This window comes from Salmo trutta, chromosome 34 (assembly GCF_901001165.1).
Source record: "Salmo trutta chromosome 34, fSalTru1.1, whole genome shotgun sequence".
Classification (NCBI taxonomy): domain Eukaryota; kingdom Metazoa; phylum Chordata; class Actinopteri; order Salmoniformes; family Salmonidae; genus Salmo; species Salmo trutta.
Window position 1 is genome coordinate 24,386,186 of NC_042990.1, and position 15,165 is coordinate 24,401,350.

At 44.2% G+C, this 15,165-nt stretch overlaps 2 protein-coding genes across 2 annotated transcripts in view; one reads left to right on the forward strand and one right to left on the reverse strand.

The window, feature by feature from the left end:
• Positions 1-1,713, forward strand: part of susd5 (sushi domain containing 5) — a 37,617-nt gene extending 35,904 nt beyond the window's left edge. The window contains exon 6 of the mRNA XM_029731146.1: positions 15-1,713. Coding sequence (XP_029587006.1) covers positions 15-266 — 252 coding nt within the window. The 3' untranslated portion in view covers positions 267-1,713. The remainder of the gene's footprint in view (positions 1-14) is intronic.
• Positions 1,714-9,463: 7,750 nt separating this feature from the next.
• crtap (cartilage associated protein) lies at positions 9,464-14,803 on the reverse strand. The gene is made up of 7 exons (XM_029732351.1): positions 14,223-14,803; positions 13,568-13,717; positions 12,825-12,996; positions 12,487-12,615; positions 12,141-12,286; positions 11,878-11,961; positions 9,464-9,974 (listed from the first exon to the last, which is right to left on the reverse strand). Exons 1-7 carry the CDS (start codon positions 14,679-14,681, stop codon positions 9,933-9,935), a joined length of 1,182 nt encoding a protein of 393 aa, XP_029588211.1. The 5' UTR covers positions 14,682-14,803; the 3' UTR covers positions 9,464-9,932.
• Between the last annotated feature and the right edge of the window lie 362 nt (positions 14,804-15,165).

Consider the following 15,165-nt stretch of genomic DNA (forward strand, 5'->3'; position numbering starts at 1 on the left):
AGGAAGGGGAGAGGGAAGGCAAGACAGGGGAGGCAGGGTGTACCGGAGGTGAGGAGGACTGCCCTCCTCCCCCTCCTCCCTCCTCCGGCAGGGGGCCCACGGTGGCGGCCATTGTCATTGCTGTGTGCACGGTTGCCCTGGCAGCCGCCGTCGGGGCGTGGTGTTACCGGCGGAAACAGCAGAAGAGCTCGATGTACGAGATGAATGGGAAGGGTCAGAGTCACAGCAGACATGGACAACAGATAGAGATGCAACAGAAGGTCTAAGAGAGAAAGTGGGGCTGCAGAGAGAGTGGAGGGAGGCTTGAGGAGGGTGAGGTGATGTGGGTTAGGGTATTTGGGGGGGTGAGTTGAACAACCACACACTACACCTGCAGACACAGAAGAATGAGTTGACGGGTGAGGAAGGGGTTGAGGGGTGAGGGTATTTGAACGGTGAGGGTTGGGGCTGAGGAAGTGTTGAGGGTTGGTGGTTAGGGTCGGGTAGTGGGACGAGGGAATGAGATGAGTGGCTATGCTATGCTAATGCTAGCAGGTGTTTTCAACTCTGGTGACGAACGAGAAGGGACTCCTCCTCCAGAGCTCTGGGACATTGTGGTTCAGAATCATACCTGTTTATTACTGTTATTATTGTGTAATTACCATGTTGTTACTGTGTTATTACCATGTTATTACTGTCTTTGATGATATTTTGATTTCATTGTTCTTGTGTGAGACAATTGAACTGTGTTATGTTGTATTATTAGGGCTCTACGTTACTATGTAGTTGTGTAACATTGTGCATGATTGTAAGGATTCCTTGTTTCTCACCGTGACATCAGCATTTGAAATTGCTGTCAGAGTTGGCACCCTGATTTGAGTGGATGCATTCAGGGTCCTATTCATTAGGCACCAAATGGGAAAAAATAGACTGAAACAGGGAAGGATTACCTGAACTTGTCCCATTAGAAACGCTAGTTTTCGTTTTCCATTACAAAACGTTTTTCCTACGGCGTGCCCTATTGAATACAACCAAGTAGGTGTTCCAACGTCCATACCTCCTCATCTGACACTACCTAAAGACTTGGTTGAAGATAACCAACGTTAAGACAAGAGGATCCTAATATCCCATAACTCTTTTGCATAAATGTGGAAGATTGTTAAACTAAGGGACCAGCGATGCTAGTTATCAACGGCTCTGGTCCAGTAATGTTGCGTTTAGACGAGGGACGCAAAAACCGTTATACATGTCGGCATAGCGGGGCAAGAAAGCAAAAGAGATGGTGACGGCAAAAACAACGGTATGAGTTTATATGGTGATTTCAGTAAACAATCAGTGCAAATCAACATCCAGTCGAAAACAACGCCACGGCAGACAGCTAAAGTTTAACGATTTGCTCTCATTGAAAACAATCACACCGGTTTGCCATCAGTCTACCTTGTACCATTTAAACGCGGCATAAATCTGATTATTTCGTTTTCCGAACCTGGGTATCTTCAACCTAGCCTAAAGACAGGAAGTAAAAAAGAATAGAATAGACATTACAGATATAGTTTTAGAATTCAAACGAATAAACCATAGAATTAACAATTTTTGTATGTAAGGGAACGCTAAAGCCTTGTTCACACTGTAGGCCTTAATGCTGAAATCAGTTATGTTTTCACATCCGTTTTGGAATACTGACTATCGATCCGAACAGCAGTGGTGGAAAAAGTACCCAAATGTCATACTTAAGATACCTTCATAGAAAATTACTTAAGTAAAAGGGAAAGTCACCCAGTAAAACACTACTTGAGTAAAACTCAAAAAGTATCAAAAGTAAAACTATTAATAATTTTAAATTCCTTATATTAATCAATCAGACACCACCATTTTATTTTTTTTTATTTTTTCTTTACGGATAGCCAGGGCACACTCCAACACTCAGACATAATTTACAAACTAAGCATGTGTTTAGTGAATCCACCAGATCAGAGGCAGTAGGGATGTTCTCTTGATAAGTGTGGGAATTTGACAATTTTCCTGTCCTGCTAAGTATTCAAAAATGTAACAAGTACTTTTGGGTGTCAGGGAAAATGTATGGAGTAAAAAGTACATTATTTTCTTTAAGAATGTAATGAAGTAAAAGTAAAAGTTGTCAGAGATTTAAAAAGTAAAGTACAGATACCCCCAAAAAGCTACTTAAGTAGTACTTTCAAGTATTTTTACTTAAGTACTTTACACCACTGCCAAACAGCAAGTTACAAGTGACCATATGGGATTTGTGTGTGTTCAGACAGCAGTCATTAGCTGACATGGCTACGCTAGTTGTCATAGTGATGACGGGTGTGTGTGCAGTGGTGTAGGCTGGTGGTGGTGGTGCTCGAGCTTCTTATCACTCAGAAGTTATGTAGCAAGCTATGGTGACAACAACGCCTGCCATGAACGTTTCCTAGTCTCTTTGAATGTTCAAAATCATAGTGATAAAACACTTTTAAAGCCTCAAAAGGAGTCCTTTTTGTCTAGCCACAGCAGTCAACTAGCTAGATGGGTAGCTGTTTAGCTTTTGGAGCACATTCACTCATTTGTTTGTAAACAATTAAAGGGGGAAAAAAATATTTTTTACTTCATATTCATCTCCAGCACCACCACAACATCAACATATACGACAATGGCTCGTTTCTATGTTTTGTAGTAAAAAAGATAGTGGAAGATAAGTGTTTCCAATGACATCATCGGTGTGCATCATGTGATTTTAACCAGTTATGGTTACAATGATGAGTAGGTATTGCCACACCGATGACGTCATTGGAAACACTTATTTACCTCTATCGTTTTTTCCTACTAAACATAGACATTTTCACATACAGTATGTTGACGTAGAGGTGGTGCTGGAGATGATGAATGTGAAGTTGTTCTTGTCAAACTGTCAGCAGAGTAGCTAGCAAGCAACAAGAAATGCCAAATAACATTCTAAAAACTACTTGAGGGCAAATGAATTAGATTTGACTGTTCAGACACAAGTCGCATGGCGACAGATTTGTATCTGACTTCAAACCACCTACAAAGGTTGTTTGAAATGTGGCTTGACTGCAGGAAAAATAACAGATTCAAATCGGATATGCAAAGTCACTTCAAACTGCCAATGTGAACAAGGCTTTAGATTGGCACCATATTATGGTGTGTATAAAATGTACATTTTTGTATGGATGGAAGTTTGTACATTTGTGAGGGTTAACAAGAGGTGAGATATATTATCAGACAGTCAGTGCAAGGTAGAGAGGAGAGAGGAGAGGAAAGTGGGGAGAGGGGAGTAGAGGGAAAGGGAGAGGGAGAGGGGGGAATCAAACATATAGAGACTTGTCTAGATGGAGTGTGTGTGTCTGCTAAATGACTAAAATGTAAAACATTTGTGCACATATGTGCGTGTGAGTGTTGGTTTTGACAGAGACGGCTGGTGAGAGATTTAGAGTAGGAGTCCAGACCGCAGACTCAGTTCAGAGACAGAGACGGGGGGCTAGGGGCATAATCTGGTGTCTGTCTGTGTACGTGCATATTTGTGTGCGTGTGTATGTGTGTCTCACACCGGTGTGATCTGCTGGTCAGCGGTGTGACGTGTTTGAAGGTTTCCAGACTGCATTGGGAGACGCCGCCGAGTGATCAGAACATCAGACGAACTGACGCTACCATGACAACACAGGCAGACAGACAGTCAGACAGATAAAGACCTGCTACACACAGAATAGTTTTTTTCTCTCCATTTTGATCTCTATTTTTGGGTCAATTAAAATAAATGTACTAAGTTAGTCAGAAACTTCTAAAATCTTTATCATTGCAGAGTTGAAATGGAGGATATTGAGTGAACTAATATACAAGGGTATCTGCATACGTTAGCATGTGGCCTTGATTAATATGTTAACTTTTTTATTCATAAGAATAAATGTTTCAGATGAATAATAAATGTTTATAATGTAATAAATGTTTCAGATGACAAAGACTACAGAGATGACTAATAACATATACAGTACATGGCTCCATTTTCCTCACACACAACAGCACAACATTGTAAAACTCACTACTATATTTATTGGGCTGCAGGTAGCCTAGCGGTTTGAGCGTCGGGCCAGAAACTGAAAGGTCCCTAGTTTGAATCCTGAGCCGAAAAGGTGCAACATCTGTTGATGTGCCCTTGGGCAAGGCATTTAATCCAAATTGCTCCAGGGTTGGCTGTGACCCCACTCTCCGAGGGTGTCTCAGTGAGAGTTGGGATATGCAAAAAAAAAAAAAATTCTAATACATTTCTAATACACGTGTGAAATTATTATAAAAGTTTATACTGCAGTGTGATTTAGGATTTGTTGTAGCTTCTTTAACCATGTCCATGACAGAAAGAGACAATTGTTTGACTGGAGTTTAAATAAACTAACAGCACAAAACACATGTAGCATAATACATACATAATATAGCCATACCAACCCATCTATCAATGTAATGGGTCTTTTCATTGTTTGTGGGGAAAATGATGGCCATAGTGTTCTATAGTTGTAAAAAGTATCTGTAAACTATTCATTATTAAATGTCTTGTTTTTTGTAAACTGTGTTTTGAAGAGTGATGTTGGTGGTGGAGACAGAAGAGAGAAGATGGGGGTTATGTAACAAATAGTTTTTTTCTGTAATGAGGCTTGTGCTGTTCTGTAAGTGTAAAATAGCCAAATACCACACTCTCTGTACCTTCATGACAGTATTTGAGTCAATGATTGATTGATTGATAAATTCAGTTCCTTACCCACACAGGTGCCCAGCCCATATGGTTTTGTAATATAATTATTATTGACAGAAACTGCTCAGATGTCCTCACAGGGTGAACTCTACTGCTTCCTGGTCTCTTTATGACATCATCTCTGTCTGGTCCATCCGTTTCTAGATATTGGTTCCATTGAACAACAGTGTTAGGATGAAGTGTGTTTGTGTGTGCTCTACTGGTCATAATAATAAACTCGTAAATCTATCATTTTGTGATGCTAAGCGGTGTGTGTGTGTGTGCGGGCACTTTTCAAACATAATGGAAAAGAACGAGACAATATGTACATGGCTAGTTTTCCAACATAAAGACAATGATTTTCAAAATAGGTAATATCAACTCAGTCACTGTTGACTAAGTTTAGAGTATTTTCCTTGCTCTTCTCAACCTTGGCTGCCTCTTGACAATGAGAAGGTCACTTTCTTTCTCATCTTGATTTCATCTTGCGTGTGTGTGTGTGTGTGTATGTGTATTTGTGCGTGCATATGTGGTTGACTAAGTAAGTATGAGTGTCTCTCACATCCAATGGTCTCTCTGTGACCTATGATCTACAACCGATGACTCCTCACAATCAGAATTGAACAGTGACCTGGTCTAAACTATGAACTCTGACCTCTAGCTGGCTCTCTGATGTCTGTACACCCACCACTTCCACGTCTGCAATGTTCCTTTAGAAACTGTTAGAGAAAGAGGCAGGAGGGCAGGAAAAGAGAGAGACAGGGAGGGACAGAGGAAAAGTGATGGAGAGAGGAGGATGAAGACAGAGAAAGAGAGGGGGATAATAGAGAGAGAGAATGTTCCCCAGTGGGCTTTTCTCACCACTGTGTGATAAATGGCACTGAGACTCCATGTTCAAACATGACTGTTTTCTCTGGCTGCTATCCTCTCCTCCGCTTAGCTCTCTCTCTCTGTCTCTCTCTCCTGCTTCCTCCACTCTCTCTCTTTCTCTCCCTTCCTCCACTCAGGTTTCTCTCTCCCTCTCCCTCCGATCTGCTTTGGCCCAGGCCCGATCCGGTTTCATCAAATGGACCCGCACCATCTCATCTCCCCCATCTGCCTCCCGTCCCCTCTCCCCTTCCCCTTCTCCCCTCCTGTCCAGTAGAAAGACCTCTATGGGACAGCTCTGTCAGGCTATATGTGTGCCATGACCCACCTTTGTTACAAATAATAAAATATTCAATTTAATGTACAGTAAAACAAAGCATTGCAGGTTTTTGCTTCACAAGATCAGTGAGAAGGTGACAACAGGAGCAACAAGGAAAAATCTAAAATACATAGTTTGATCAAAACAATACAGATTATTAGAAATATTATTGGTGCTCAGACAACTCCTATTATGCTTCACAACTCCTATGATGCTCTGTTGCCTATGCATTACACTGCAGGAGCAGCAGGACTGGCACAGGGCTGAGTGTTGAGTTGAGGGCTGGGCACAAGGCTGGGCATTGGGTTGAGGGCTGGGCGTTGGGTTGAGGGCTGGGCACAAGGCTGGGCGTTGGGTTGAGGGCTGAGGGCTGGGCACAAGGCTGGGCGTTGGGTTGAGGGCTGAGGGCTGGGCACAAGGCTGGGCGTTGGGTTGAGGGCTGAGGGCTGGGCACAAGGCTGGATGTTGGGTTGAGGACTGGGCACAAGGCTGGATGTTGGGTTGAGGGCTGGGCACAAGGCTGGATGTTGGGTTGAGGGCTGGGCGCAAGGCTGGGTGTTGGGTTGAGGGCTGGGCACAAGGCTGGATGTTGGGTTGAGGGCTGGGCACAAGGCTGGATGTTGGGTTGAGGGCTGGGCACAAGGCTGGGTGTTGGGTTGAGGGCGGGGCACAAGGCTGGATGTTGGGTTGAGGGCTGGGCTCAAGGCTAGATGTTGGGTTGAGGGCTGGGCGTTGGGTTGAGGGCTGGGCGTTTCAGATTGACTACTGGCAGCCATATTGGTCGGGGAGAAATCCAAAACCAGTCTAATTGGAATGAATGGCAGTAGAGGCGTAGGTGATGCATTTCCTGCTTTTACTTATTCAGGAAAATAAAAGTAAGGCATGTGATATATCAGATTGTTTTTATATAAATACTGTTTGCCTGCCCCGATCCTCTCTCTCCCTCGCTGGCTCACCTGCTCCTCTTTGCAACTCGCCAGCTCCTCTTTTTCTTTGATTTGAAAAACACTAGTGTGCGTTTGGTCTTCGTTCTGTTGCGTGTAGAATAGCTCAGCCTACTCATTGATAGCCCCTACTTTAGTGAACAGCGCGAGACATTGCAAGCCAGGAAATACAGCATTGCGATAGCCTATATCTTTTGATTACCGATGCACGGTTCTGACTGTCTGCCTTGAGGCCGACATGCCTACCTATGCATGGCTGTGCCCCTCCCATCTCTCTCTCCCCTGCTAGCGCGCTCTGTCTTCGCTGTGTAATATGCGAGAGTTTGTGTTCTCGAAGTAGACTATGGCAAATAGTTTCCTCCGTTGCAAAAATACTGAATCTTAGGAGTCGATAGGTTGAAGCTTGACACCCAGAAATGTGAGTCGACACCGGGAGTCTACTGGCAAGGAGTGGAGGAATCGATTATTTTGGAGTCGACTCCCATTAGTACTCTAAAACGGCTCAAACCAAAAATCACTGGTCTAAATCAACCTTTGGACAGGAAAATTCACCTGTGTTGGACTGGTAAAAAAAACATGGAGGGATAGGATGGCCTGAGATGGAGAGGTAAAAAGAAAGATAGACTCACCAGTGATAGAGAGGTTAGAAGTTGTTGACTTCGCTGGCTCCTTTTGAAACAGCCAGACACGTCTGACAGAGATTATTCACCGCTTCCTTGTATAGCACTTACATTTTCCAAGCTGTGTACAGAGTCCTACCAAATATTTTATCATCCCAATCACCTCATGTGAACTTCATGAAGGTATCAACACCTGTGCTTTCATATCCTGACACACCCACTCCCTCAAATTGAGGGAATGAAAATAACTTCCTTGTTTATTAACTGATTTGGAAGATAATTCATACAATAGGTCAATTTATTAGCAATGGAGAGGTTTCAGATTGACTGTTGCCTGAAAATTAAATTCACAATTCTAAACCAACTGGACTGCACATTACTCAAATCCTTCAGGTGTGTGTCTGTGTGTGTATGTGTCTGTGTGTGTATGTGTCTGTGTGTGTATGTGTCTGTGTGTGTATGTGTCTGTGTCTGTATGTGTCTGTGTGTGTATGTGTGTGTATGTGTCTGTGTGTGTATGTGTCTGTGTCTGTGTGTGTCTGTGTGTGTATGTGTCTGTGTGTGTATGTGTCTGTGTGTGTATGTGTCTGTGTGTGCAGGGTTGTGGAGTAACTGATTACAAAAAAACGAACTCTAATCAGTTACGTTATCAGATATTTCTTTTGTAATCAGATTCAAATGGAATGATTACTTATTGGATTACTTATACATTCAGATATACCTTTCTATTTTTTCAATGACATTCAATTCCGCATTGAAAAAGTAACAAGTTTAAGTTTGTTCCACTTGAGCGAGTCTGACCACAAGTCAGAGACCTCTATTACGACACACCAAATGTGTTTGATGGATTATTTTTGTCTTCTTCTAATGCCTCTTAATGGGAAAGTAATCCAAAAGTAACGGAAAATAATCAGATTACGTTACTGAGTTTGGATAATCCCAAAATTACATTACTGATTACAATTTTGGACAGGTAAATAGTAACTGTAACAGATTACATTTGTGTGTTTGTGTAGTCAAGATTTCTATTCTACTCTATTCTCTGTGGATCAGACCCTTTTTTTGATTTTTTCCGCTTAAAATGACATGCCCAAATCTAACTGCCTGTAGCTCAGGAGCTGAAATGAATGTAGGAGAATATAACACATTAGATCTGGTAAAAGATAATACAAACAAAAAAACATGAGTTTCTATTTTGTTTTTGTTCCATCTTTGAAATGCAAGAGAAAGGCCAGCATATAATATTGCAATTTAGGCGCAATTTAGATTTTAGAGCAGTGTGTGTGCAAAGTTTCAGATGAATCCAGTGAAGCATGGCAATACTGGACAATATTTTGTATCAGTCTGCCCAAATGTGCTGAATTTGTCAATTGATACATTTTCAAGTACATAACTATAGAAAACATACAAAATGATATGGTGATACAAAATGTAAGTTTACACACTCCCAGGAATGTCATACATGATGGATCATTAGCTTATACATGAACATTCCCACATCTAGATGGCCGGGCGGGGTGGGTGTGGAGCCGGAGGCAGCAGGGGTTCAAACTGTAGAACCCAATTCCTACATTTGAACATAAAAATGTATTTTATCAAACAAAACTATGCTACATTTTATCTCTGGGACCCCCAGGATGACAAATCAGAGCAAGATTCCTGAATATAAGTACATTATTTACCTTCAGAGGTGAATGTATCAAACCAGTTGCCGTGATAATTGTTGTTGTTGTTGTGCTCTCTCCTCAAACAATAGCATGGTATTATTTCACTGTAATAGCTACTGTAAATTGGACAGTGCAGTTAGATTAACAAGAATGTAAGCGTTCTGCCCATATAAGACATGTCTATGTCCTGGAAAGTTTGCTGTTACTTACAGCAGTCATACTAATCACATTAGCGCACGTTAGCTAAACCGTCCCAGTATAGGGACACCGATCCCATAGAGGTTTAATAACATCATACTAAACAGAAAGCAACGATCACTAAAGAGGGCTTGGTTTTACCATGTGGTTTTATTATTAAAGAACCATGTGAATATCTTTATATCTTTCCTTGTAAGACAGTGAACAGTTTGATTTAAAACAGGGACAATAGACAGAGGGCAGTGATCATACATAACAGAGAATGGTTACATATCATTATCATCACCAATTTAATACCACAATATCACTCACTGTCCGTACCTCTGCACTGTACATGTTAGTGCACATGATCCAGAACTATTAAAATACATGATTTAAAAGGTCATATACGCACATAAAAAAAAATCTAGCCAATTTGAGCCAATCAGAACCTCCGGAACCTCAGAATAAATACGACCCAGTGGGAGGAACCAAGGCCCGGTGGCATTCTGGGAAAACCTGCCGTTGCTCGTTTCTGTCATTTAATTCAGCCTTTTCTTTCTTTCTCTATATCTTTCTTTTCTTCTTTATTTTCAGTGCGTCCAGCGTGTGCTACTGATCCTAAGCATCCAGGAACTCATCTAGAAACTCCATCACTTCCCCCTGTACACACACACACACATATCACAGAGTTAGTACTGAACCTGAAGACTGTAACCGGGGGGAACCATTCTCTACGGTTTCCTGATGGATATACAGTGTAAATAAAGACTAACTACACTCTGATCAGACAGAGCCTCCAATTGGGTCTCCAGTTCCAGTCCTGGGGAACTACTGGGTGTACAGGCTTCAGTTCCAGTCCTGGGGAACTACTGGGTATACAGGCTTCAGTTCCAGTCCTGGGGAACTACTGGGTGTACAGGCTTCAGTTCCAGTCCTGGGGAACTACTGGGTGTACAGGCTTCAGTTCCAGTCCTGGGGAACTACTGGGTGTACAGGCTTCAGTTCCAGTCCTGGGGAACTACTGGGTGTACAGGCTTCAGTTCCAGTCCTGGGGAACTACTGGGTGTACAGGCTTCAGTTCCAGTCCTGGGGAACTACTGGGTATACAGGCTTCAGTTCCAGTCCTGGGGAACTACTGGGTGTACAGGCTTCAGTTCCAGTCCTGGGGAACTACTGGGTATACAGGCTTCAGTTCCAGTCCTGGGGAACTACTGGGTGTACAGGCTTCAGTTCCAGTCCTGGGGAACTACTGGGTGTACAGGCTTCAGTTCCAGTCCTGGGGAACTACTGGGTGTACAGGCTTCAGTTCCAGTCCTGGGGAACTACTGGGTGTACAGGCTTCAGTTCCAGTCCTGGGGAACTAATGGGTGTACAGGCTTCAGTTTCAGTCCTGGGGAACTACTGGGTGTACAGGCTTCAGTTCCAGTCCTGGGGAACTACTGGGTGTACAGGCTTCAGTTCCAGTCCTGGGGAACTACTGGGTGTACAGGCTTCAGTTCCAGTCCTGGGGAACTAATGGGTGTACAGGCTTCAGTTCCAGTCCTGGGGAACTACTGGGTGTACAGGCTTCAGTTCCAGTCCTGGGGAACTACTGGGTGTACAGGCTTCAGTTCCAGTCCTGGGGAACTACTGGGTATACAGGCTTCAGTTCCAGTCCTGGGGAACTACTGGGTGTACAGGCTTCAGTTCCAGTCCTGGGGAACTACTGGGTGTACAGGCTTCAGTTCCAGTCCTGGGGAACTAATGGGTGTACAGGCTTCAGTTCCAGTCCTGGGGAACTACTGGGTGTACAGGCTTCAGTTCCAGTCCTGGGGAACTACTGGGTGTACAGGCTTCAGTTCCAGTCCTGGGGAACTACTGGGTGTACAGGCTTCAGTTCCAGTCCTGGGGAACTACTGGGTGTACAGGCTTCAGTTCCAGTCCTGGGGAACTACTGGCTGTACAGGCTTCGGTTTCAGAACTGCTCTAACACACATTATTCGGCTAATCAAGGTCCTGATGAACAGCTGGTTGGCTTATCTACATGTGTTAGAGTAGGGCTGGCGCAAAATCCTGCAGTAGAGTGGCTCTCCAGGAGGAGGATTGGCCACTCTTATCTATAGGCGAGTCATGCTGCCCCCAAGTTAACAACTCTGGCACTACATCTATAGTTATTATTAGACATGCCTTTACTGTTGTGAATGAGCAGTGTGTGAGTGATCAGCGCCTCCCTGTGGTGAGGACAGATACAGCAGTCTGGTAAACACTAGTCACATTGTACTTCTTGAACACAGGTCATGTGATCTGAGAGGAATCTGTAGTTTATCGCTAGCTTACAGAAAGATTACATAGAGAGCCCTGCTAAAAACCAAGACCCACTTCTGGACACATGCACTGTAAGACTCAACAACTGTGACATTAGAGACACAAATGGAGACACACACTCTCTCTCACACACACACTCTCTCTCTCTCTCTCTCACACACACACACACACACACACACACACACACACACACACACACACACACACACACACACACACACACACACACACACACACACACACACACACACACACGTACCTCGTCATCGCTCGCTAGATGTTGTCTGGAGAACTCCAGCATCTCTAGCTGCATGGTGGTCTGGTTCAAGTACCGTACCGCCTCCTAAAACACACACAAAACACACACAAGTCAGATCAACATCGATAAACAAACCCAAATGAAGTGAACCGGTTAAAACAAAAATCGATGACAGGGGCCAAATAACCTGCATACGGAGATAGTAGAAATGCATGCGGTTTGTGTGTGCTGAAATATGTCTGTATGATATGTGTGTGTCTTACCGATCTAGGTAGGAAATCTTCGTCGCTGAGTCCGTATTTGTCTCTGTGGTACTGGTAATACACCACGTTGTTCTTCATCACCTCATCACTGGGGTCAAACAACATGTAGCTGGTCACACACGGAACCGCGTTCTTCAGGTCATTTACTGGGGGGGGGGCGATGACAGAGTCAGTGTGTGTGTGTGTGTGTGTGTGTGTAGAACCACACTGAACACAGAAGTCCTAAATGTACATGTTTGTAATAATAATGTAATAACATACTCACTTGTGTCATAAGACTGCTATAACACATGCATGTGTAATAATAACAGTTGTATTTGTAATAATACAGTAATATGACACTCACGTTTGTAATAGGCGAACTGTAGGTAGTGGTACATGGTTGCTACAAACTTCTCTACTATGAATCCTCCAACCACAGGAGTCAGCTCTGCCTCACACCTCACCTTCCTCTCCAACACCTCTGTGTAGTGGTCTGGGAGAGAGAAGGGGGGGAGGAATGGGAGAGAGATAGGGGGGAGATTTATCATCATGAGTGACCTGTTCAAGATGATCAAGGGAAATCATAAATCAACACTGCCCAAACTAAAATCCATTGGTCTAAATCAACCTTTGGACAGGTAAATACATCTGTGTTGGACTGGTAAAAGATGGAGAGATGGAGAGGTAGAAAGATAGACTGACCAGCAATGGAGGGGTAGAAGTCTTTGAAGTCTTTGACCTCCCTGGCTCCTTCTGAAGCAGCCAGACATTCGTCGTAGACCTTGAAGAAGTCCCTTAGAGCCAGCTCCATGTCTGACACTGAGGTACGGTAGTTATCACCATTATACGCCCGCACCGCTCGCACAAACAACATCTGGAACAACAACACACACACATTGATACAGATACACAACATTACGACAAGTTCATTTGAACTAGATTAGCCCAGGGCTCCCGAGTGGTGCAGCGGTCTAAGGCACTGCATCTCAGTCCTACAGACCCTGGTTCGATTCCAGGCTGTATCACAATTGGCCGTGATTGGGAGTCCCATAGGGTGGTGCACAACTGGCCCAGCGTCGTACGGGTTTGGCCGGGGTAGGCCGTCATTGTAAATAAGAATTTGTTCTTAACTGACTTGCCTAGTTAAATAAAGGTTAAATAAATAAATAAAAATACGGGATTTAATTCACCAGAGCACAACCTGCATCTGTGCAACAGTACAGAGCTCCCTAAACCAGCCCAACTGAGACCTCAGGGAATTGTCCTAAAGAGAAAGTGGCGACGGTCCATGTTTAGTCTCAGAGCTCTGAAAGCCTTTACATCCTCCAGTGACTTCAGTCTGGTCCCCTAACCACCTCGTACCCCAGCCACGGAGAGAAGTATTGGTGCTCGTGTGTGCACGTGCGTGTTTGCATATGTATGCAAGTGTACGTGTGTTTGTGTACCTCGTAGGACTTGGTCTCCAGGTCTGTGAGGTGTTCCTCAGCTCCAGGTAGAGTCCTGTAGTAGGCCATGTTCCTCTGCATCATCTCATCATCAGGGTGCTTCAGGAGGAAGGTGTGGGCAGCAGACACTGCCTTAGCCAGGTTATCAGACTGGGGGAGAGAGGAGACAATTATATACACACACACACACACACACACACACACACACACACACACACACTGAGGAAGACAGGTTCACACACAAAACAGAGGCAGGCATATACATACACACACAGGCAACTCATATAAAGTGAACAAAAGCACAGGACCCTCTTCCTTAGTTTAGCCTCCCCCTTCCCCGTGCATGTCGTGGCACGTATAATGACATCACATCCTCGCGAGAGAACACTTTACTCAATAGAGTACAGTAGCATAACAGAGAACAGAGGAGTGCTTGTAAACTACACAGGTCGAAAAGTGATTGAAAACACACAATTTGTTTTATCTAAAATACAACTTAGAAAGTACTTCTTTATATACCAAATGCATTCAGTTATATTAGTTTTGAGAGACAGGCAGCTCGTCCACAGATTTAAATTAACCCTCTCCTGCTCCATAGAAAATACACATTAAATACAAAATATATACTGCAGAGAGCCGCACTGATTTCACTCACTTTAAAGTAGGCGAACTGCAGATATTTATATGGTTCCCGTTTCTCGAACTCCTCCACGGTGTCCCGACTGGGCATGGTCTGTCTGAAGGCGGGCAGCCCCTGTTTGCACCGCTTGAGACACTGAGCCCTCTTCATAACGTTACCGAACACACGCAGCTCCGGGAAGTCGGTAAACTTCTCCTCGTTGTCCAGCCGCACGGAGCTGCAGTTGAGGTTGCAGAAGGCCTCGCTGTCCCTGAGCAGCCGGTACAACCGGAGAGAGACCTCGAGATAGTCAACCGTCTCCTGCCATTTCTCTCCGGTGTACTGGTCCAGCGCGTATTTATACGCGGAGTCTAGCGGCATTAGTTCATGACGCGGAAAACTCCTGAAGCTGTATTTCTCGTATTGACAGAAGACTATTGTAACGGAAACCGCGAACAGAAGCAGAGAGATTAGCGGAGTGCTGGAGGTTGCCATCTTTAGTTTTTGTGTAGAGGTGGGACGGCTGGGCTACGTCTCTACTCTATTCTGCTCTCTGTGCAGTGCGAGGGTGGGACAGGGACCGCCTCTACCCCCACCACGTATCCGGATACAACTCTCCCTCCCCTGGCTGCTCTGGGCAGGGTGACGGGGTGAAGGGTGGCGAACCACCGGGGCTCCATGCACCTCCCCCTATAAATCAGTGCTGTTCTAGAGAGATCTGGGAGTAACATGGGTTGGGAAAATCAGACCACTGCACTAGTTTACACTGCACTATATTCTACACCAAACTACATGTAAACGATTGCCAAAGTTACAGATCAAGTTATGGAGTGTTTTCCATTTGTGGCACTCCAGACTAGATGCCAAATGGCCACACAATGCAATGTGATTAATCTGACGCAGCAACATTGAGGAACATTGAGAAGTAGCCTAGTGAAACTGCTTGTTCAGCAGTAGACTTTGGAGAGAGTCTGCAGTT

Bases quoted from the DNA above. Each gene is read 5' to 3' on its own strand.
- crtap (XM_029732351.1), bottom strand. From the start codon at position 14,681: ATGGCAACCTCCAGCACTCCGCTAATCTCTCTGCTTCTGTTCGCGGTT. The intron at 12,287-12,486 runs GTGAGTGTCATA...CCCCCCCCCCAG, and splicing joins ACAGTTCGCCTATTACAAAC to TAAATGACCTGAAGAACGCG. The intron at 11,962-12,140 runs GTAAGACACACA...TGTGTGTTTTAG, and splicing joins AAGATTTCCTACCTAGATCG to GAGGCGGTACGGTACTTGAA.